The sequence below is a fragment of the Oreochromis aureus genome, linkage group 18 (genome assembly GCF_013358895.1).
Source record: "Oreochromis aureus strain Israel breed Guangdong linkage group 18, ZZ_aureus, whole genome shotgun sequence".
Taxonomy (NCBI): domain Eukaryota; kingdom Metazoa; phylum Chordata; class Actinopteri; order Cichliformes; family Cichlidae; genus Oreochromis; species Oreochromis aureus.
In genome coordinates this window covers 20,983,995-21,005,677 of record NC_052959.1, presented here as the reverse complement: position 1 = coordinate 21,005,677, position 21,683 = coordinate 20,983,995, and the positions used below count along the sequence as shown (strand labels likewise).

At 40.0% G+C, this 21,683-nt stretch overlaps 2 protein-coding genes across 2 annotated transcripts in view; both read left to right on the top strand.

Annotated features, from left to right (window-relative positions):
• The first annotated feature begins 7,080 nt into the window (after positions 1–7,080).
• Positions 7,081–12,274, top strand: viml (vimentin like). The gene is made up of 9 exons (XM_031757232.2): positions 7,081–7,715; positions 7,985–8,045; positions 9,771–9,866; positions 10,136–10,300; positions 10,912–11,037; positions 11,208–11,428; positions 11,547–11,590; positions 11,667–11,752; positions 11,850–12,274. Exons 1-9 carry the CDS (start codon positions 7,189–7,191, stop codon positions 11,889–11,891), a joined length of 1,368 nt encoding a protein of 455 aa, XP_031613092.2. The 5' UTR covers positions 7,081–7,188; the 3' UTR covers positions 11,892–12,274.
• Positions 12,275–14,768: 2,494 nt separating this feature from the next.
• The window catches only part of pde1cb (phosphodiesterase 1C, calmodulin-dependent b), a 105,906-nt gene continuing 98,991 nt past the window's right edge, over positions 14,769–21,683 (top strand). The window contains exons 1-2 of the mRNA XM_039602105.1: positions 14,769–14,965; positions 15,154–15,398. Of these exons, the coding sequence (XP_039458039.1) occupies positions 14,907–14,965; positions 15,154–15,398 (304 nt within the window). The 5' untranslated portion in view covers positions 14,769–14,906. The remainder of the gene's footprint in view (positions 14,966–15,153; positions 15,399–21,683) is intronic.

The window sequence follows — 21,683 nt, the reverse complement described above, 5'->3', positions numbered from 1 at the left end:
AAATGAAAAAATAACTCAGTCTGCAATAGAAAGCAGATTTCATTGCTTGTATTCTTTCACTGCTTGTTTGGGTTTGTCCAGAACATTTATTTCTAATAGCTGTTTCATCTTTTTATGTTAAAGAACTGATTTACTTACAAAAATTCTAAAAGTTATAGATTTCTTACCCAGGCTCATTTAATCAGCAGGATATATGCTACTTTATGAGACAGTGAATTGGACTACTGTAGTACTGGCTTTTTTACTTTAGGGTTTGGTTGAGGCCAAAAATAGAGTACAAAGGAGTGAAACTGATTGGGTGAACAAAAAACTTATACTGTTGCTTTGGTTCTGTAATAATTGAATGCTTTCTTATTTTATCAGCATATCAGGATGTGTTAAAGTGGTCATCAGGATCACCAATGATAGAAAAGTGAACATTTTCATTTCTGAGTTTGAACTTTTTTATGTGCCTTCTTTTAACACCCACACTTTGGGTGTGAGTTGCAATGTTGTATGTACAGTCAGTATTTAACTTACATTGCTATCTCTATTAAAGGTGTATCTGTGTTTTAAGCCTGTGTTTACATGTTCACACATCCACAGTGGATTCTGCATTGGAAACAGAAGATTATTTTTGGCGGTTTTATTAGCCTGGCTACCACTCTATCCATCGCCTAATCAATCAGCCGGTCAATCAATCAATCGTCACATCAGCGAGTCAGTCTGTGAGTTTGTCAGCTTGATTTTTAGAAAGATTTAGGTGAGAAACGCCGGTGGGATGTTATTCTCTCAAATAGAAAATTGACTAATGTAGCCCAGTTATAAGCAGGAGTTAAAAAAGGCAGCTCAAAAAATATACACTCATCCCTGTCTCCTCAAAATACTTTCAGGGTTGAGTTATAAAATAGTGAAAATAATCCTATTTGTGTTGAGTGCCTAGAAGCATCTCTGTACTCTGGTGATATTTGACTTTGGTTACAACTAAGTGAAGCATGTGAATTTTGAACGAGCCGTAGGCTTACATTACTCCATTTATCCTCTAAACTATTAAAAGATTTACTTCAATAGCCTGATTTTGGACACAAAATTGTTATCTACTGGTTGTTGTTTAAAGTCTGTGTTTTAGTCCGTGTACACTATGTGAGTCTCACTCATCCTCGGGCAGGTGAAGGTGCAGAGGAGAGTGCGAGTCATCTGCAGCTGTCACTCGGTGTCAGCAATGGCCCCCTGATGCAGTCAGGCATATGCAAGTGACACTTGATGTGATCGTCACTGACAGGCTAGCTTGTAATATGCGTGACCAGAGGGATGTTATCCTTGAAACAAGTCTGACCAGACGACTGCAGGTGTTAATTTGAACAGGGATAATTCATTTCGACATTTACATGCTAAATATTTGACAGGCTACACATGATGATTTTATGGTAATGTGAAGGGAGAATGCTGGGAAATGCTATTAGTGTGTGTGGGTGTTTCCGCTCCCTGTCCCTGACCCTTCCCTGCAATCACACACACACGGACACGCACAAACACACACACAAGCACAGAGTGAGACAAAGAAATACAGAGACAAAGAGAATGGGAGAGAGAGGTCTTTACAAAGTGACCATTCTGGATACTTTCCAAGGGTTTTGTCAGTCACTATGGAGATTTGGAAAATAGCCCTTGCACTTTAATTCCTCTGTTGTTACCATGGTTCAAAGGTATCCAGTGGAAGCGAAATGAGCACACATGCCTACTCTGTGCATTTTGGTTACCATTGACAGAAAAGATCCAGTAAGCTTAAAAACAGCAGTAAAACAGGCAGTATCGCTAAAACTAATGTTCAGTACTGTGCAAAAGTCTTGACCACCCATTATTTCTTTATATGTTGCTTCTAATGGAGCCAGACTTTCTTGTAAACTTTTAAAGTGCTCTTGGTGAATAGTTCTCCAGGCATTGTGAAGGTCTTTCAAAGTTTTTCTTTGGACCTTTTGCAGTCCAGTTCTTGAGCCTGACCATTTTCAGAGGATTTTTGGTTTTGTTTGGTTGGTTGTCAAGTGACTTAGGACTAATCTACAAGTCACTCAAGCATAAAAAAGACCCTAAACTGGACAAGTGAGAGACAAAAAAAAAATCTACACCAGATAAACAGTATCTGAAAGTTATGTCCTTAAGAAATAAGTGAAAATTCCAACAAAGACCTGATACAGAACCTGACCTCAGCTCATCCATCTACTGTTCGCCGAAGCCTCATCAGAAATGGTCTCAGTGGAAAGGTGGATATCAAGAATCCATTTTGAAGGAAGGGAAACAGGGAGAAAAGGCTGGTATGCCTAAATACACAAGAACTGCTATGAAAATCAGTATCAGGTCTGATGGTGTACTGAATATAAATTGGAAATGTCAACATCATTGAAGCAGGTTGGGATCATCTTGACAGAGAACGGAACAAACAGCAGTCAACATCCAAAGAAAAGGTTTGAATGTCCTTTAAGAAGCCTGGAGAAATATTCTTGAAGACTACTTAAAGACGTGACATGAAGAATAAAGGTGATCATACCAAATATTGACTTTCAAGTTTATTACAACTGTACAAACTGCTTTTGGTTTACACATATACTTTATTTCTATGTAAGTTTGCACGTTTCAATAAACTGCTGCACTGATTTCCCATGTTCCTAGAAAAACATAAAGAAATGAAGAGTGGCTCAAGACTTTCGGACAGTATTATACAAACTCTGCATTCAAACTCATGTACTACAAGTAACAGCAACCCTAAAGTTGAAATGCAAAAGCACTGATTGTGCGGTATTTCATATACCTGGTTATGAGGTTACAGCTGCTTGAAGAATCTGTTTTCTTTGGACATCAAGATTTTCTTTTTCCTTTTTTTAATGAAACCATCTGGGCAGTGAAATATCTCTCCAGTGGAGCTGCTTAGATGCTTTTGAAAATGTGACAATATAATAAAGTTTGTCAAATGACTCCGGCTCTATAATCTCAGGACTGTCTGCAGCACATGTAGCAGCGCACACATCCCATCTGAGCAGACAGTGGTGTGCACTGCAAGGAGTTTCTTCATGGTAAGTTTCTCAGCAGTATGTAAATCTGCAGCATGAATCAGCCACATTTGAAAGGACCTGCAATGTGTAAACCCCACTCTGTGAAACCAATACAGTCCTGACCTATCGGAGGATGGACACCACTGTGTGTGTCACTGACCCTGACAGCAAGTGCTTTGGGGCCTGTGGTTTGGGGTGGGACATCTGTGGATTGAGTTTGTGAACATCTCTTAGATCAGGGAATGTCCTTGTTTAGGTGGTGTATGTCTAAATAACATGCAGAGGTTTTCCTGTAGAACACAACATTGTGTAGTAGACTGGTGTTTGATGTGATTTTTCTTGCTCTCTAAAAATTAGCATTGACCACATGAATCCAGTTTTAAACAGGCTCTACTTTCCTCCACTGATAATAACCTGACTCTCACACTGACTTGACAAAAGCCCACTGAAGGCCCTGCCGTCGATTTACAACCTTTCTTTCTCACATTAAGATTTAAGTCTGTCTGCTCTCCGTGCATTAACTCATGTGCAGCAAATACTTTGTGCTCAGATTCTGACTACAATAATCTAAGCGGCCATGACCCGCAGAGATACTGACCAATTTAAAAAGCCCAAAGGACAAAAAAAGAAAGAGAGACTTTTTGCAATCTTCTCACCACAATAACTAATTTTCACAACCTTATAGCTGAACACATCACTTCTGTCCTGTGAGAATCGATGAACAGTGGCTGCACTGTCTCCACTTTAGTTCTGGTAAATAATGTTGGGGATGATCGCTATGGCTAATGGTGCGCACGGGTTTGTGATTCACCATCATGGGAGATAAAACAAAGGGTTCCTTTTTGCTTTTACCCTGCAGTTTTGAAGGGACCACACCCAGAAATAAGATTTAACTTATCTGTTGCCCTGTGCCATTACAGAGTGACTGACTCTGACTGATGTCGAGTCTTATTTGATTCTTTTTGTACGCCTCCTTTAATTAGCTCCCCCGCAGGGCTGTTGCTTTGGAGCAGAAAAGCGGAATCTCAGCAACAAAAATAAAAAGACCAAGCGATAAATTCCCAAGAATGGGAGCTATTTGGCCCAAACTGTTGCACTGTCAAGCGCCGTGCTACACACAATAATTACGGCCTACTGTCTGCATTCTCTTGATGCAGTTAGGTGACAGATCAGCAATACACAATCCCTGCTCTGTTTGTGTCAATCCAGGCCTCCTCTGTCTCTCTCTGTGGCCAATACTGGCAGAGCGGGATCATAATGGGCCTGGGAGCAGGAATTTTCATGGCCCCCACCCTGTTACTAAGTGAGCGTTGATCATGTGAATTTCCGTAGCCGCTTTTGGTAATGGGCGTCCACTGTTTTACTCCGACCACGGCCTCATGTTTGCATGCTCAAGTACCACAAACCACTTCAGTTATTATGCTTTTGCCTATCATTTCTCCAGTTTCAAAAGTTTGGAATTAAAGTTTTGAAGTTCTCTTTAGATTTTAATGTTTCACTTTAATACTAAAACATCTGCAGGCCATATTGTACAAAATCTTCCTTGATACCTTTAACTGCATTTTGCCCTTTATGCTGAAAGTTAACTAGAGGAAAATTTTGCATGTTTTCCTTATTTGATTCATCCTTGCATGTCTTTGGCAAATGCCCTTTTGTAAGATTTGATGCTTCTTTAAATCCCATTAAAAAAAGCAAAAATTTAAATGGCTTTAGACACAGATCTGACCACACACATAAACTTTATCAACTTCACAAAGGTTTGTTTAAAAATAGGAAATACTTACACAATCTCACTTTTCAGGATAGGATTCAGTGACAGCCATCTTGTAACAACACAACATGCATGCTAAATTAAGAAATTAAAAAAACTGCTCCAAAACCCCCAAATCAGTATCAAAATTGACTTCAAAACAATTAACTTCTCATACTGTGATTTTATTGGATTCGTTTATATAATTGCACAAATAAAGAAAAGACAAATAATTATTAAACAAAAATGTGGGACTGCTTTCTTGCACTTGCACAATAGCTCTAAAATTTGAAACATCCTGTCTCAGAGTGATGCTGAAAAAATATTTCATGCATTTATACTTTTCTATTGACTAGTGTAATATATTATTATCAGGCTGTGCTTAAAAACTCCCCAAAAAGCCTTAAGTTGATTCAAAATGCTGCAGTGAGAGTACTGAAAGAGACTAGAAAGAAAGACTATATTTCTCTATGCATAGTACTGCATAGTACTGTATCACCTCAAAAGAACACTCCCTGAGTCTGGCTCTACCTGAAGCTTCTTCCTATTAAATGGGAGTTTTTCCATCCCACTGTTGCCAACTTTTTCCTCATAGGGAGTCATCTGATTGGTGGGATTTTCTCTGTATTATTGTAGGCTCTTTACCTTATAATATAAAGCACCTTGAGGTGAATGTGATTTCATGGTATAAAAACGAATTGAATCGAATAAAAAAAATATTGACCCCTGATATTGCTGAGAATATATACAGTGCACACATAAAGCTTCTCAGTGCCTTTCAGGTTATGCCCCAGAGTCATGTAAACATAGATTCAGATGATTCTTTCTCATTTATCTGCACACTCACATTATTTTCTGCACATTCAAAATCAAAAAGCAAACATTTTGTGTGTTCTGGTAATTTATTCAAAATGAGAGAGGTGAAATCCAATTTATACAATCACCATTTACTTCTTACTTGATTAACAAACTTTTGGGCACAAACGTCGACTAGAATATCTGTGCACAGCCTTAACAAATATGGCACAGATAAGGACTATGAGAATAAAACCAACAGCTTTAAACAGTCAATCTGCTTAGACAAAGCCAGGCTATAATTTGAAGTTTGCGTCACAAAGATCAAACAAGCTCACCGAGTAGCTGGGTTTATTACTGCACAGTCATATCTCAGGGGCTGCACGCCAGCTTCAGATAACCGCAGTCACCCTCACCCGCAAGCCAAAAATCTGAAAGTCTCCCTGAAAGAGATATTTGTGCATTCAGTCTTATCTAGTGAAAAAACGTCGCTAAAACCAATTTGTTCTCCCGTCTTGGACTTATTTTATGTTTACTAAAGAGCAGATAACGCTCAGCAGCACCAGTGCAGCACAGTTGGGAGGTGTTAGGTGTCACTGGCTCAGCTCTGCTGCCATGCGTCTCTCCTCAGAATCACTGAATCTCAGCAAGTCAGCAGCACTGCAGCACTGACAGCCCTGTGCACTGAGAAGGGCAAAAGACAGAGGAGGGGAAAGAAGGAAAGAGCTTTTGGACACAAAGATTAGTCCTTACGGAAATATCTCATTATTTTCGTTGCAAGTCAGTCTGAGAAGAGGGTGACAAATAATACACCCCAAACAAAAGCTTCAGGAATGCAGCAAACCTGCCAGTATTGAATGACTTTGACTCATATCCCCCAAGCTCTCTGTTTTTCTCTCCTAGGATTAATGTGTGACATCATCAGACTTGTTCTTTAAACCTGATTAACCGTTGTGTGAGGCTGCTGACTTGCACATACTTTACTAGACCTGTATTTCTCACCCAAGCAAACACCCTTCGCCAAAATAGTAGACATATGTAAAACACTACGGCATTACACTTAGACATGTAGTCATACACTGAATATGCTTAATGCTGACATGGGTGCATTGCTTATAAACCCTAACTTGTTTTCTTTACAATTCTCAGCATTGTATGATGAAAAAGTCATTTCCTCTTGTGGGTGTTAAAAATGTCACTGTTTCATCTACAGTAAGTGAGAGTGTAAAATCATTCATTGTGATGTTTGGTGTCCCAGTAAAAATTAAGATGAGCGTTAAAGTTCGGGCAAACTTGCTGAGAGTAGTCTCAAATGTGTGCAAAATCTTCAGGATCAACATCTCGGACGCAACAGCACAATCCAATTACTTTAGGCTACTGTATCCGAAGAGTTGGTGTAAATATCTGTGAGTCTGACAGGCAAATATGTGTGCTCTGATTTGCGATTGGACTCTCAATGTGCCACTCAAGTCACTGTTACGTAGTTGCATAAGGAGGAGACTATAAATGAGTAACGGTTTAGGAAACGCCTTCCCAGGCGCACTCCGCGGATGCTGATAGAAACAAGATATATTCCAGATCGGCGACAGTGCTCTGGTACTTAAAGACACAAACAAGATGGCCTATAGATCAGGTCCACATTCCTCTTACCGAAAGATGTTCGGCGGGGAGAAAACCGCCGTAAGGTCCAACTACTCGAGCCGCCAGTTTTCGATCCCGGTGCGCTCCTCCCGGGTTTCCTTCGGGCTCTCCTCCACCCCGACCATATACGCGTCGAAGACCCAGAGGCTCCGGAGCAGTGCAGCCATGCCCCGGCTGGCATCCGAGAACTTAGACTTCTCCTTGTCTGACGCCATAAACTCCGAATTCATCACGAACCGCACCAACGAGAAGGCGCAGATGCAGTCCCTCAATGACCGCTTCGCCAACTACATCGAGAAGGTTCGCTTCTTGGAGCAGCAAAATAAGATCCTACTGGCGGAGCTGGAGCAGCTGCGGGGCAAAGGGACGTCCCGGGTCGGAGATCTTTACGAGGACGAGATGAGGGAGCTGAGACGCCAGGTGGACCAGCTCACCAACGAAAAGGCCCGCGTGGAAGTTCACCGGGATAACCTGGCGGACGACATCGACAGGCTGAGAGAGAAGTAGGAGGCGTGGCACTTTTCTGTCCTCAACTCCATGTATTGTTTCTTTTGTTGTCTAGACCTGTTATTCAGCTCTGGTACATTACAGAAATCTTTATTAGTTAGAGCCTAAACAGACTGTGTATAGAGTGAGAGTATGTAAACATAAATTCTTACCCTGCACTGCGCAAAAAGTTGTTTTTCGTGCTTAAAGGAGAAGTGATGATTTTTAAGTGTATATTTACAGTGGCTGCTGAAATAAAGGTTCTGCTTTATGCCTTTCTTTACAGGTTGCAGGATGAAATTTCCCAGCGGGAGGAGTCTGAGGCAAACATGCAGAGCTTTAGACAGGTACAGCTCTACACTGGTGACAGCAGCCAAAAACTGCAATAGATGGACATTTTGAGGGTGATAAAGAGAAGTGTCTTAGATCTCAAGGGCAGACCTACAGTGCCTCATATTCTCAGCTGTTTTTGGTTAAATTAAGGTTTAAGCAACCAAACTGATGGAAAGTGATGTGAAAGTAATCAGATAAACCTTTATCCTTAATATGAAGATTAACTTTCTCTTTTCTTTTCTGGGTGATCTCTCTCTAATTATTGCCCATGAGCTGTGGAGACAGGAATGCACTCTTCTGATGGCACAACAGCAGATTCTAGGCATGATCCAAAATAGCTGTAGAGCAGTGACTGACCCTGGACTGGTACAAAAGGCTAAGTTGTGACTGTTGAGTTAAATCAGGCCTGCAGCGAGAGGAGATCTTTTTAAGTCTGACTGGTCACAATGAATGAGCCGGACACAAGGGCACAACAGTGTGGATCCAATGTGGTTATCAGAGCGAGAAGACAAGCCACCATGTGATCCGGCTGTCTCGTTCTGGGAGAGCATCAGCACAGAAAAATCTCACTTGTTATGGTCCTGTCAGAGATTGTTCCATATCACTGGTTTTCACAGGGATGAGTCATGCAGACAGTTTCCAAAGGTTGTCATGGCATAAAAAGGTGAAAAAGAAAGTTGTCATCCCACCAATGTAGTTTAAATGTTAGACTCATGATGCTTATATGCCTTTTAGGACTTGCTTTAAGTGATACATACGTTACACAGTCATGGCATTGTCTGTGTGAATGGGAGGAAGGAAGTCCCTGTGGTCTGCCTGAGTGGCACACTGACAACAATGCAGTGCCCACAGCCAGCTCTTGCTCAGTCAGGCAGACAGTCACTCTCTCAGCCTTGGGCTTGTTTGGGAACCCCTGCTGAATAGCACACTTTGTTTGTGGCATTAGTGCAGAGGCAAAGCTGCTTCATTTGCTGATACCTCAGTTGCCAGCCTGCCAACGCCCCAACAAAGCCATGGTGCCACAGCCAGTCTGTATGTATGATTAAGTATGATAAAACAGAAGACTGCTTTATGAACTTTATTCAGTAATGTTATAAAATGATAACAAGCAAAATTAGTTACCAGTAGGAGAACTGGAATTCCACTGGAGAAAACTGCAAGGGATTTCAGGTTAGGTTATTAATAATCTCTTTAATAATTTGTTGTGGTTCTGGGTATTCTCCAGTACTTAGAAAAAATTTCACTGAATTCTGTCCAGCCTTTTCCCACACCCAAAGAATGTCAGGCCAGCAGCTATAGAGGTTAATTTGTTTGTTTTATTGTATAGTAATCAAACTCAGGCTCCATCTGAGCTCAGGAATCATAGAGCAAAAGATAAAATAACTGTGCCAAACAAATGTAGATGAGAAAAAGTCACTTAGTTTCTTGAAATTGATTGCAATGCTTATGTGCAATAATTGAGCAAAGGTCTGCCGAATTGTATAACGACACGAGAAAACACCTACTCATCTGTTACCAACATCTGCAAGGACATGTCATGTGCCCACAGTTGATTTTCATTGGATGCATGTGTTTTTGACCTTAATCAACCATACAATGGGTCATTTTGTGCACTGGATTGTGTGAGGGCTTTTTACAGCATGTGCACAGGGTTTTTTTTTCTTTGTCAGCAAGCACATTATGCATAACTCATGTCACCTTCACAAGTCACCTTATTAAGAGTCAGTGTTATCGTACAGGATGTGGACAACGCTGCCCTCGCCAGACTGGACCTGGAGCGGAAAGTGGAGTCACTCCAAGAGGAAATCAACTTCCTCAAGAAGCTGCATGATGAGGTAAGCCTTCCTTTTTTGTTGCCTAAGCTAAATCGGTCTACTGCAGAAGCACTGCACGTGTGCAGCCCGAGAGGAAAAAGGTACTTTTAGAAAAACTGGGCCAAATAGTTTGAAATATTTGTTAATCTGCTCAAGCGCCACATCAGCAGGGTTTAGTTTCCAAAGCTTTTTTAAGTCTTTAAGGCTAATTGCACAAAAGCATACAAAATAACTGTTAAAAAAACTTCTTGTGCTAATAGTACAAACTGACTCTGCTGAATTTGCTGCAGGAAATGTTGGAGCTGCAGAATCAGATCCATCAGCAGCAGCATGTGCAGGTGGACATGGATATAGCTAAGCCTGACCTGACAGCGGCTCTGAGGGACGTCCGTCTGCAGTATGAGAACCTGGCCTCCAAAAACATCCAGGAATCAGAGGAATGGTACAAATCCAAGGTAAAGGCATTTTAGAGAAGCATATTTAACCAAGCGCAGTAACATGAACTACAGCTTCAAAATAATCCCACATTCAACTCATGAATTTTTAATGTTTTTATATTAATAACATCACCATTTATGTAACTAAACACCAGAACCAGTAGATATTAGGCCCAAAATTTATCAGGAAGGCCAATAAAAGACTAACAAGTGTCACTAATGTTTCTTTGTATCTGTTTGACAGGTAAAAAAGTAAGTGTTTGCTAACAAATTCACCGTATGAATGCAACATCATTTGTCCAAAATATGTGATTAGTCTTTCTTATCTTAAAAACTGATTATACATTAGAATGCTGAGAACTAGCAAGGTATAAGCAATCCTCCTTTCTGCCGTTTGAGCACTAGTGGAAAGTCAGTAACCTTAAAAGTGCCTCAGAGCACTGGTGCCGCAGTGGTAATCCCTGCAAGGCTCTGTCGTAGCTACATCTTTCATAATTTACACACTTCATGAAAGCTGCCGTACTCCCATCTCCTTCAGCCTCTGACTCATCATTTATTGAAGAGTTGATTTCTCATTTTTTCCTTCTCTTCCTCTGTCTCTCCTCTCTGTTTGTCACTGTGATTACCAGTTTGCTGACCTCACTGAAGCTGCAGCTAGGAATAATGAAGCTCTGAGAGTGGCCAAACAGGAGTCCAATGATTACAGACGCCAAGTTCAGGCACTTACTTGTGAAGTGGATGCCCTGAAAGGAACTGTGAGTTTGCAGTTTTTGGCTGCAATATAGAAGATACAGAATATATATAAAAATATTCAACATTTGTAAAACTGGAAGCAAAGGGGGAAAAAACTGAGCACAAGTTCAGAAAATTAACTTGAACTTTTACTGCAAAAGCGTCTTTTGTTCTGTCTTGGCTGCCATCCCAGAATGAGTCCTTGGAGCGCCAGATGAGGGAGATGGAGGAGAACTTCTCCTTGGAGACGAGCGGGTACCAGGACACCATCAGCCGTCTGGAGGAGGACATTCACAACATGAAGGATGAGATGGCCCGTCACCTCCGCGAGTACCAGGACCTGCTAAATGTCAAGATGGCTCTGGACATTGAGATTGCCACCTATAGAAAGCTGCTGGAAGGAGAGGAGAGCAGGTGATGGGAGAAGCATTTTCCGAAATGCAGTAATCTGCAATACAGATATGAACACTCATTTGATTCAAGATTCAAGATGCTGATCTTAATTAGTGAGCTGTATTTTCTCTGTCTGCAGAATCTCCACCCCCTTGCCAAACTTCTCATCTTTTAACCTGAGAGGTAAGATTCTCCATGCTTATTTTTACAGTTGGAATTACAGTTTTTGCCAGTTTCTAACGATACTTCTCTGTCTTAGAAACAATGGTTGACTCCAAACCACTTATCGAAACCACAACAACCAAGAAAGTTCTCATCAAGACTATTGAGACCAGGGATGGTCAGGTAGAATACGCTTAAAGAGATCTTTCACTTCATACAGGCACATACAGATATATCCCTGCTCAACGTCTTTTCTCTCTCCCTCTGCACCCTTGTTCAGGTGATCAACGAGTCGACCCAGAACCACGATGACATGGACTAATAATGTCCTTGTCTTTACCAAACCACCAACAAATAGCAATAAGAAGAAACACATTTCACTCGGGCTACAAGCAAGCAAACAAGCCAACAACACACTAAAAGCAAACAGCTTCGAGAAGTGCCTTTGTATGTGGTGATCCAGTAAGCCTGTTAGTTGACACAGACTGTATTTTGCTTCCTTGGCCGCAGCAAGTATTTTGTCACAGTTGTTTAGACACAATAATGAAGTCAGCACAACACAGCAGTTCTCACTGAGGCCTACAAAAATCTATCTTTGTAACCAAAGTAGTATTTTTGATCAATATAGCATGCACTTACCAGAAAAACTGTATGCTAAAGATGTCACAATTGCCTGTATGCAGCAATAAACCATGAAGACTGTTACTCGCTACTGTGCACAAGGTGTAATACTTGTAAGGCTGGAGTGCATTATTGTTATAAAGTATAAAAATACTTTATACCTAATGCTATACATATAAAGCATTATGTAAAAAACAATCTCTTTTATCTGATTTTAAGCAACGCAAACCGTCAAAGTGTCCTTGAGGCTAAGAAGTGAACTTGAATAGTAAGTCCGATAAAAATATTTTTTGCAAAGTAAGTTAAGTTATTATGATTTAATTTAAATTATGCTTCTGAAAATCAAAGTAAGACTCCAAACATGATAAACACACATTTTTTTCATGCTAAATATGTGTGGCATAGGGAATAAATAATAAAAAATAACCCTAACTATTAGGTTGTTAGTTTAGTTAATTTATTCTGCATATATTATGCACATTTGGATGCTTCCATATCATCGCTTAAAGAAGAACCTTAATGAATACCTTCAGCTTGGATTCAATAGAACACAAAGAAACAACTCAATCATTGAGAGGAACATTTTCAATATTTGTGAAATTTGTTGTTTTTAAAAAAAAAAAATTGCACAAATGTTTGTGCAGTTACGTATTGATGGACAGTTATCCCACACACTAACTCCTGTTATTGTGATGCTGTGATAATTTACTACTGCCTTACTAAGCATAAGGATTCCTCTCAGGTCGTGATGATTTGGTTATCATACAAGCAGTATTGATGGAGACATTATATAGCTATAATGTTTATCAGCGACTATTTTACTAATTTTACTATTTTACATCCAGACACAGTTCATATTCAGGGGCTTCAGTGAGGTCTTTGGATTCAACTAATCACACCCTACCACCTTTGTTCTAAAAGTATTTACACGTGAAAAAGGAATCAGTGTAATGGAGACAGCTCTCAGTATACTAGAAATACACAAAAGTTAATGATATGGAATAAAGTGAAGAAAGAAAACCCCAGTGACCTGAGCAAATAGCAGCATAACTAAGGGATGGTTTAGGATCACCTGACCCAACCCAAACTATAAGCTTTGTGAAAAAATAAAGTTTTACGTTGAATTTTAAATGTATGAATGTAAGTAGGGTATTTGTCTCCCAAATCCAGACTGAGAGTTTGTGCCTTAGGGGAGGGGCCTGAAAGCTGAAGGCTCAGCCAGTAAGCCTGCAATCTGAGAGTGAAGTCCTCTCTTAGTTACTATACTATGGTAACTATAGTATAGTGCTGTAGTGCCTGTAACACATAACAGAGATATTTTTAAGCATAACAAAAGTTTTATTTTTACTTTTGATAATCAACTAACGGCATTTATTGCATCTTTTTTATTGCACCTTTTATTAACACAACAGGTACCACACGACCTATTGGCCTTTTAATATAGTAAAATCAAATTAGTTAGAACAATGTGCCTTTGGAACACAGGAGTGATGGCTGCTGCAAATGTGCTTGTTAATCCCTACATATGAATAAAATCTAATACAACATTCACTAATACAATAGAATCTGAGATTATTTTTCAGCTGCTGTTTCCAAAATGAAGAAATAGTATTGGACTAAACTTTTAAGTTAAGGTGGACTTCTTCTTCTTCTTTTTTTTTTTGACTGTTTTAGGCTCTGAAAAAATAATTAAAAATCTAAAATTATGCGACAGTTATGTGTCATCTGCTGATAAAAGTCATGTGATATGATCAAAAGCTCTGGTCTGGTTGAGGCCGAGATAGGATCGACTACAACATATATGAAGTAAATATAACAAAACTACACACAGTTAATCTTAAAATTAGACCTTAACATTTAATGACACATTTTAATTTATGAAGTGTAACTTAAGGATCATCTACTTTAATGTTTGTGAAACTACACTTTTTTTCTTACGAGTGAAATATAATATTCTGTACCCCCAGGACATATCTGGCAGGTATAGTTACTTCAGACTGGGATTTCAGGTCACCTTATAACATGAAGCTGTTAACACGAGCTCCATCTCATTCAGCCACAGTGTTACATAATAGTTTTTCAATGGGGTCACTGTGGTGCAAGTATAATGAGGTCAACTGATTTCAGTGCATTAAGTATCCAGACTCCTGCAGCAGACTGTTTTTTCACGGTGACACTGATGCTTCCCTAATCATGTGTGTTGGTCTTCAATCACAAACATATAATATGTTTGAATAAGTGTGATAACTCATTTTAATTTCAGCTTAAAATCATAGTTGGTTAATATGTAGCTTATGAGCTTTGGATTTTCATTTAAATTAATTAGTGAAAGTTAAACTTCGTGTAACAATCATTGACCCATGGTTCTAATTAAAAACTGATAGAAATGCTGCTGCAAATGTAAAAAGTGATTGAGACAACTGCACCCCTCTTCCCTCCGGTTAATTATTGAAGTAGCCAGGAACTACACCTTCATTTTCTTGACCACGCCCAAATCTCGCGATCACTTTTCGCAGATGGGCCTCTATTAAAAGGCGCCTGTGACGAAGGGAATCTACAGGTAATTTGTGATGATGCAATTAACATTTATGTCAGCGCAGCTAAATCTCTGCTGGTTTTAACAGCTCGGGATACCTTGCTGGTTAATTGTTGCCGCTTGTTTTCGCCTCCCTGTCCCGGGAGATCCGCGCTTTTGTTGACAGAGGAGGAACTTTAGATGACGTGTCTTTCGGAGGAAACAGAAAACGAGGAAGATGCAGACACGGTCCGGTCAAAGTGCGGAGTTTTATTTCTTTTGAATGTAACTTTACGATGAAGTCCCAAGCTTACAGCTGAAGTGCATGTTTTTCACTGTTGGCCACTTTCAACAGGTTTTGGGTAAAATGAAATTCAGAGTAACCGTTTTCAACTGAGCCGTTTAACTTTCAATTAGCGATGGGTTCGGTGACTTCTGCTCTAACTAGGACGAGGAACGCGTTGGTGAAAGTCGGCTCAGAGCCGGAGAACCATGACCCGGAGAGAAGCCAGTCCGCTCCGGAGTCGGACCGGGCCAATAGCAAAGCCAGGAAAAGGGCAACACGGTTCAACGTTTCTAACCAGACCGCACGGCAGAGCTCCCGGCAGTCGCTGTCCGAGGTCCTGAGCAGACAGGACTCCGACAGAGCCAAACAGAGTTCAAAGAAAAAGGCTTTCGAGAGTCCACACAGCGGTGAGTTATACAGCATGCGATTGCTTTCCGACATAATAGCACATAACAAGGAGAAGTTGTGGAGAAGAGCCAGACATAGTACAGTTTACCCAGTTATATTTATGCAAATACACTTTAACTTCTCTAAATTTCACACAGAATTACTTTGCTTTCCACTTATTTGACAACTACAAAACACATGTGGAGTTTATAAAAGATCGCGCCTAACTAAATATAATATATGTAATTATATAATATAGTATATAATATATAATATAAAGTTAGCAGCTGGAGCCAATCTATATAGTGAGTACTGGATGTGAATACTTCTTCTATCACTCTTTAAGACACAGAGAAGCGCAGGTGGAAGTAGTGAAATTAATGATGGCTCAGTTCAATTACAAGACCTAATGAGCCAGGTGTACAATAGCAGAACCATTTGGATGCTAATTTAAATTGCAGCTGCACTTATTAATGTCATTGATTACACCTGTGGTTTTCTTGCCAAAAGTTAATCCTTGAGGAGGGTCGAGTAACACGTAGCAGATGTGGAAGTTTTTTAAAACAAGCAGTGACCATGACACAAGATAAATACTCCACATAACTGAAGGTCTGGCATTCAGGGTCTTGCAGCATGACTTTCTAATAGGACTACTGTGAAAGGCTTATGTCACTGAAATGGTTTTAATAACAGTTATTATATAATTTCCTCATGCTTCATACATTCACCATAGCACTGATAGTGGCCCTTTTGCTTCTTCTTTGGAAGCGTTAGGCTCATCTTGTATTTAATAAGCGAAGTATCTAGAGCTGTACTTAGAAAACCACTGACATGCAGTAATCACTGAGGTTTGGTCATGAGTGCCGTGTACTGCACACTCTGTTGAAAGGTGGGAATGATGTTTCGATGAACGCCAGTAAAAGTAAGTGACCGCTTCATAGATCAGGTTAGCTATTTCATTAATAGAATTTCTCAGGTTCATTTCATGTGAAAGCAACATCTCTCTCTTTGTGTGTGTGTGTGAGTGTGTGTGGGTGGGTGCGTGGTGGGGTGGGGGGCATCCTGGCTTTTGTGTTACTTTATACTGCAGATCTCTGTGGTTCATTTCATGGATTTTTTTTAAATAGATGAGAGCAACTGGTCACTTCAGAGGATCGTGTGAATATCCTGCTGACAAAAGGTATTCACTGAATGAATGCTGAGCTCTTTGAAGACCAGGCTCAATGCAGCATATCTCCACTACCAAAGCATCTCTTTGATGTTTGAGATGCCCCCGACTGAAATAAACAAAACTAACAGTCCTATCATTTTATGTTAACCCTGCAGTTTGGCAGTTATGTGTTTCAGCTGAGATATACAACATGCACAAATGTACAAAGTCTTGCTGAAGCTGCTTGTGCTGTCTGGTTAATGCCTACTCAGCTCTGCAGAGGTGTGTGAATCTGCATTGAGTTAATGAACATGTTCTAAACATGAATGAGCTGTGTGGGTTTTTTAATGGTTTTGACCTTTATTTTGTTCAGCACTTCTCTCAGCTAATCCTGTTTATCTTCACCTTGCTCTACCGCTGCCATCTCTAGTTACAACTCCCTGCATATCTGTCCTCGAGGGAAATTCCTCTCCCTGGTTGGCTCCTTAAATATCACCTGTATTGGGCAGTTTCCATGACCATATGACAGTGTAGACTCCCGCTGAGTTTCCTTCCTGATCCCCAGTGACGTTTATGTGTGCTGAAGAGTCTCCTGCCTGACTGTGCACTCAAGTGCTACCTCCTGAGGGGGAAAAACAAAACAAAACACACACGCCAAAAAAATAAAAATAAAATAAGCACTGTCCTTAGTATCATGCTTATCTGGTTGGATCCCTTCAGTATCAGAGTGCTTAGTTATAATGTTAAGGGACTGCAGAGGTTTTATATTGGGCCTTTAGAGGATGGCTAGATGAGACCACACACAGACAAACCCCATGATTAATATGGACAGATCAGTACCAAAACAGCTTCTACCATGACTACGCAACATGTGTTCCAGGAATTATTTTACAGCCAGTCATACAGTCACGTGCATGTGATGTTGAAGAACTGCAATTACCCTTCGGATTTTATGACTAGCACAAAAAATAGGTCATAAGATTTTAAGTGGTGTTAAAGGGGGTGGAGCTGCTCTTGTAGCATACATCAGTCATATTACATAAAGGAGTCAAGTTGCGTTTATGATCGTAGGTTTTCAAAGATTTAACCTGATTTGTAGAAGAGAAAAAAGCTGATTTTCCTATAATGGCATTCTAATTAAAGAAGAAAGCACTCGCTTCCAAATGTAGAAGTCCATAAGTAATTGCTGTGATATTTTTTTTGTTTATGGACAAGAAATTCTTGGAAAATATAGAGCTTTTATTTAACTTGAATGTGGTATTTAATTTAAATATACACTCACCTACCACTTCATTAGGTACACCTTGATTGTACTGCGTTTGACCCGCTCTTGCCTTCAGATTTGTCTTAAGTTTTCATTGCATAGATTCAACAAAGACCTTGAAACACTAATCAGATATTTCGGACATACTGACATGATGACATCACACAGTTGGTGCAGGTATGATTATGAGTCTTCTGTTCCTCCACATCCTGCTCTATTTTTCAAGAAAACTAGTTCGAGATGATTTGAGTTCTGTGACATGGCATGTTATACTGCTGCAGGCAGTCATCAGAAGATTTGTACACTATGCTCATAAAGGGATGGATGTGGTCAGCAACAATACCCAGGTGTGCCAAAAAATTACCTCCCACACCATTACACCCCCACCACCAGCCTGAACTGTTGATACGAGGCAGGATGGATTCATACTCATATATTCTGACACGGCCATCTGAATGTTGCAGCAGAAATTGATACTTATCAGTCCACACAATGCTTTCCAGTCTTCTCTTGTCCACCTTTGGTTACAGCCTCAGGTTTCTGTTCTAGGCTGATAGGAGTACTGCAGCCCATCTGCTTTATGTCATGAACATGCCTTGTGTTCATAAAATGCTTTTCTGCATGCCTTGGTGGGATCGAGTGGTTGCTTGCGTTATTGTTGCCTTACTATCACCTTGAAGCAGTCTAGCCAATCTTATCTGACCTTTGGCATCAACAAGGCATTTTTACCCAGATAACTGCTGCTTACTAAAAATCTTCTCTTTTCTCTATAAACCCTAGAGATGGTTAATAAAGAAAATCCCGGTAGCTCAGTAGTATTTGAAATACTCAAATCAGTTTCTCTTAAATCATCTTTTTCCTCATTTTGGTGGTCATTTCGACCTTCAGCTGGTCATCTTGACCATGTCTGCATCATAGTCGCCACTATGATATCAGCTGATTTGATATTTCCATTAATGGGCAGTTGAACAGATGCACCTAATAAAATGTCTGGGGAGTGTATGTTCTAATCTTTCATCCTCGCAGCTCTGCGTCACTGTAGAGTGCAAGGAAAAGATAAAGAGAGAAGGGATTAATTAGGAACCACAGACTACTTTACATGTAGCTGATGTTCAGTGGAAAAGTTGGCAACACTAAACTGTCATTGCTCCCCACTGTGCAACTAATGTGCATTTATCTGTATTAGTGGTGCAAGTGTGTAGGTCAGGGAGGGGTATTAAAAATGTCCAGTTTAAAAAGTGGTGTCTGAACTTCACACCATTTGTGGTTAAACTTTTAATAGTCAGTTATAATCTCTCCTTACTGTCTCAAAAGTATTAAATGGTTTAATCAAAGCCGTTTGCTGTTATTTAGTAGGAAAAGCAGTAGTTAAAAAGTACAAAAAAAATTCTGTCTGTTTACTAACTCTAGTTTTAAAGTATTCAGTTTAGTATTTGAGAACTAATAAGCAAATATTAATTTTTGTTTCTCCTGCCAACACTGAGGATTTTTCTGTCATGCAGTCTGTCCAAATTCAGTTTCCTTTGTGACCAGTGCACCACAGCTTGCACAGTCTGCTCTGTCTCCAAATTGTGAAGAAACTGGACTTGACTTTTTCATAAAGTGCAGAACTGCTGTGGTTTTCACGCTGTGTCCAAATAACGCAGATTAGTCGCTTTGGTCTGTCGGCACAACGATGTCTGGGATGTGAAAGATGTCTGCCTCTAATCAAAAGGATTACATTTGTTTGCCCTGCTGACCTTACTCTCACCAAACTAGTTTTGCCTCTTTGATATGGAACCATGCTGGTGCAAAAATCATTAGCTAAAACTGTGGACTCTGTTTCTTAAGACTGCTTTTCCTTGTTCTCTTCAGGGTCTTGGTGCAGGAGGAATCAGATGACAGCTCATGGAGCTCTCTGTTTTGTCAGCTCATTTCCCTCAGCTTTGCAACACAGGCTAACATTACCCTTAAAGGTGCCTCTAATGAGTATTTAGCAGGGGAAAAGACAAGCTCCCTTGCACCCAGTGTGTCTTAATTACATGAGTGTGTCACTGTGGTGACAGCGGTGTTGGGACTGACAAAGTGTATGTCATTCCGCAGTCTAGGGGAGATCTCTAATGAGCTTGTTTTTCCGTGTGATCGCGCAGTTGTTGTCAAGAATTGTGATGTGCTACTGGGACAGATTACGAAATCCAAAAGTTTCAAAACTGATCAAATAAAATGACGGCAAATTTGAAGTATCCAGAAAAAATCTCATGCAACTATAATTCAGCAAGTAATTGTATTGGTTAAAAAAAAATCATCATATATTTTAGTTATATACAACGAGACTCACACAGAAACAAAAAGTGTTTTTTTGGTTGGTATTGTTTAAACATCAATTTAGTACAACAGACTGCTTTTAAGCCCTTTAGTTTGTCCCCAGCTTCCCTTTATCTTCACCACTAATTAAAGTCTTTGAGTGATGGCCTGTCCTGTTGTTTGATGGCCTGATCAAAGGTTGAGCAATAGTTCATGATTAATGGACATCAGCAAAGCAAGCAGGTGTGTTTCTGTTGTCAACAATCCACTGTACTACAGGTCTGCTAAAAAGGAGAAAAAAAGTTTATTTTCACATTTTCACATAATCGATTGTAACAAACCACGGCAGACCCGACGACATGTTCATGCTTTTCAGCATACTTTATTATTTCACCACGATTGCTGTATACACTCGGCTGCAGCTCTCCCGCTGCCAGCCGCACACATTACCCACAACAACAACCCCACTCAGGACCCAGTACTACTTATGCAGAGCGGCGTGATGAGCCGATGAAGGTCCGGTGCGTCAGCTTCTCCTGCAGCCGTGCCACATGCATACTTATCCAAAAATGCCATCAAAGCTGAATTAGTTAAGTAGAACAAGCACTGTTGTGTGCGTGTCTTGCACAGTACTGTGCATACAACCAGGACATCTTTGGTCAATTCAAATCTCATTCCATACTATGTGTAATAAAGGAAATATATTTTGGGGGTATTTCTTTTTGCATTTTCTTTTTTTGTACTTGGTCTATTGAAACAATATCTGTTTTTGTTTGTTGGAGCTTTGTAATTTTGTCTTTTTGCATATGTGTATATGGCTGAGATGACGATAAAATTAGCTTTGAATTAGCTGTCCATTAAAGGCAAAAATGCCCCAAATAAATAATCTTTAAAAAAACAGAGCTAGCAATATTAACCTTTTGTCTTATTTTATGCAGTATATATTTTCAAGGTCTTCCCGTTGCCTAGTGATAGTGATGTCACCCTAATAAAGACCCTTAAAAAAATGGATCTCGACAAGGATTCAAAGCAGTGGTTGTAGAACATGCTTTTTGAATTGTGCTTCTTCTTCAAGCTAAAGGGGCCCTGTCACAGGGAGGTCCATGATCTCTAAACACAATGAATCATACTCTTAACTGTGTTGTATGTGTGTTGCTTTCAAGTCTTTCATGAGATCCTCAAGGCAGTCTGGTGCTAGTTTTAAGATTATGATTTGGTTCAGTTGTCTGTTTCTCATCTCTCCTCCAGGCTGCACTTGGCTTCCATCTAGTTTGGACCCAAGAATTGCCAAAATCAGTCCGACCCTTATGTGTAGGGATGATACAGTCCACACTGATGTTTATGAAGTTCAGATGTTTTGAACCACTGCTCTTAAGTGCAGTTCAAAACACCCAAGTCACATGACTGTAGTTAGTAGGGACCTTGATACATTTTACCCCCATTTTGACCTGCTGGTGCAGAAAAAAACCTGATGACATTTCAAACTTCCAGAAAACTTAAGTCTAATCCACAGTGTGGAAATTTATTTACAGCTGGGTTAGCGTAAGCCATAATAACCACAGTGCAACTGCTAATGAAACTGTAGGGGTTAAATGATACCTCACTGAT

What these genes read in the sequence shown, in the direction of transcription:
- viml (XM_031757232.2), top strand. Translation starts at nt 7,189, where the DNA reads ATGGCCTATAGATCAGGTCCACATTCCTCTTACCGAAAGATGTTCGGC. An exon ending in ATCGACAGGCTGAGAGAGAA is followed by an intron (nt 7,716 to 7,984) that starts GTAGGAGGCGTG and finishes CTTTCTTTACAG; the next exon opens with GTTGCAGGATGAAATTTCCC. An exon ending in TTGAGACCAGGGATGGTCAG is followed by an intron (nt 11,753 to 11,849) that starts GTAGAATACGCT and finishes ACCCTTGTTCAG; the next exon opens with GTGATCAACGAGTCGACCCA.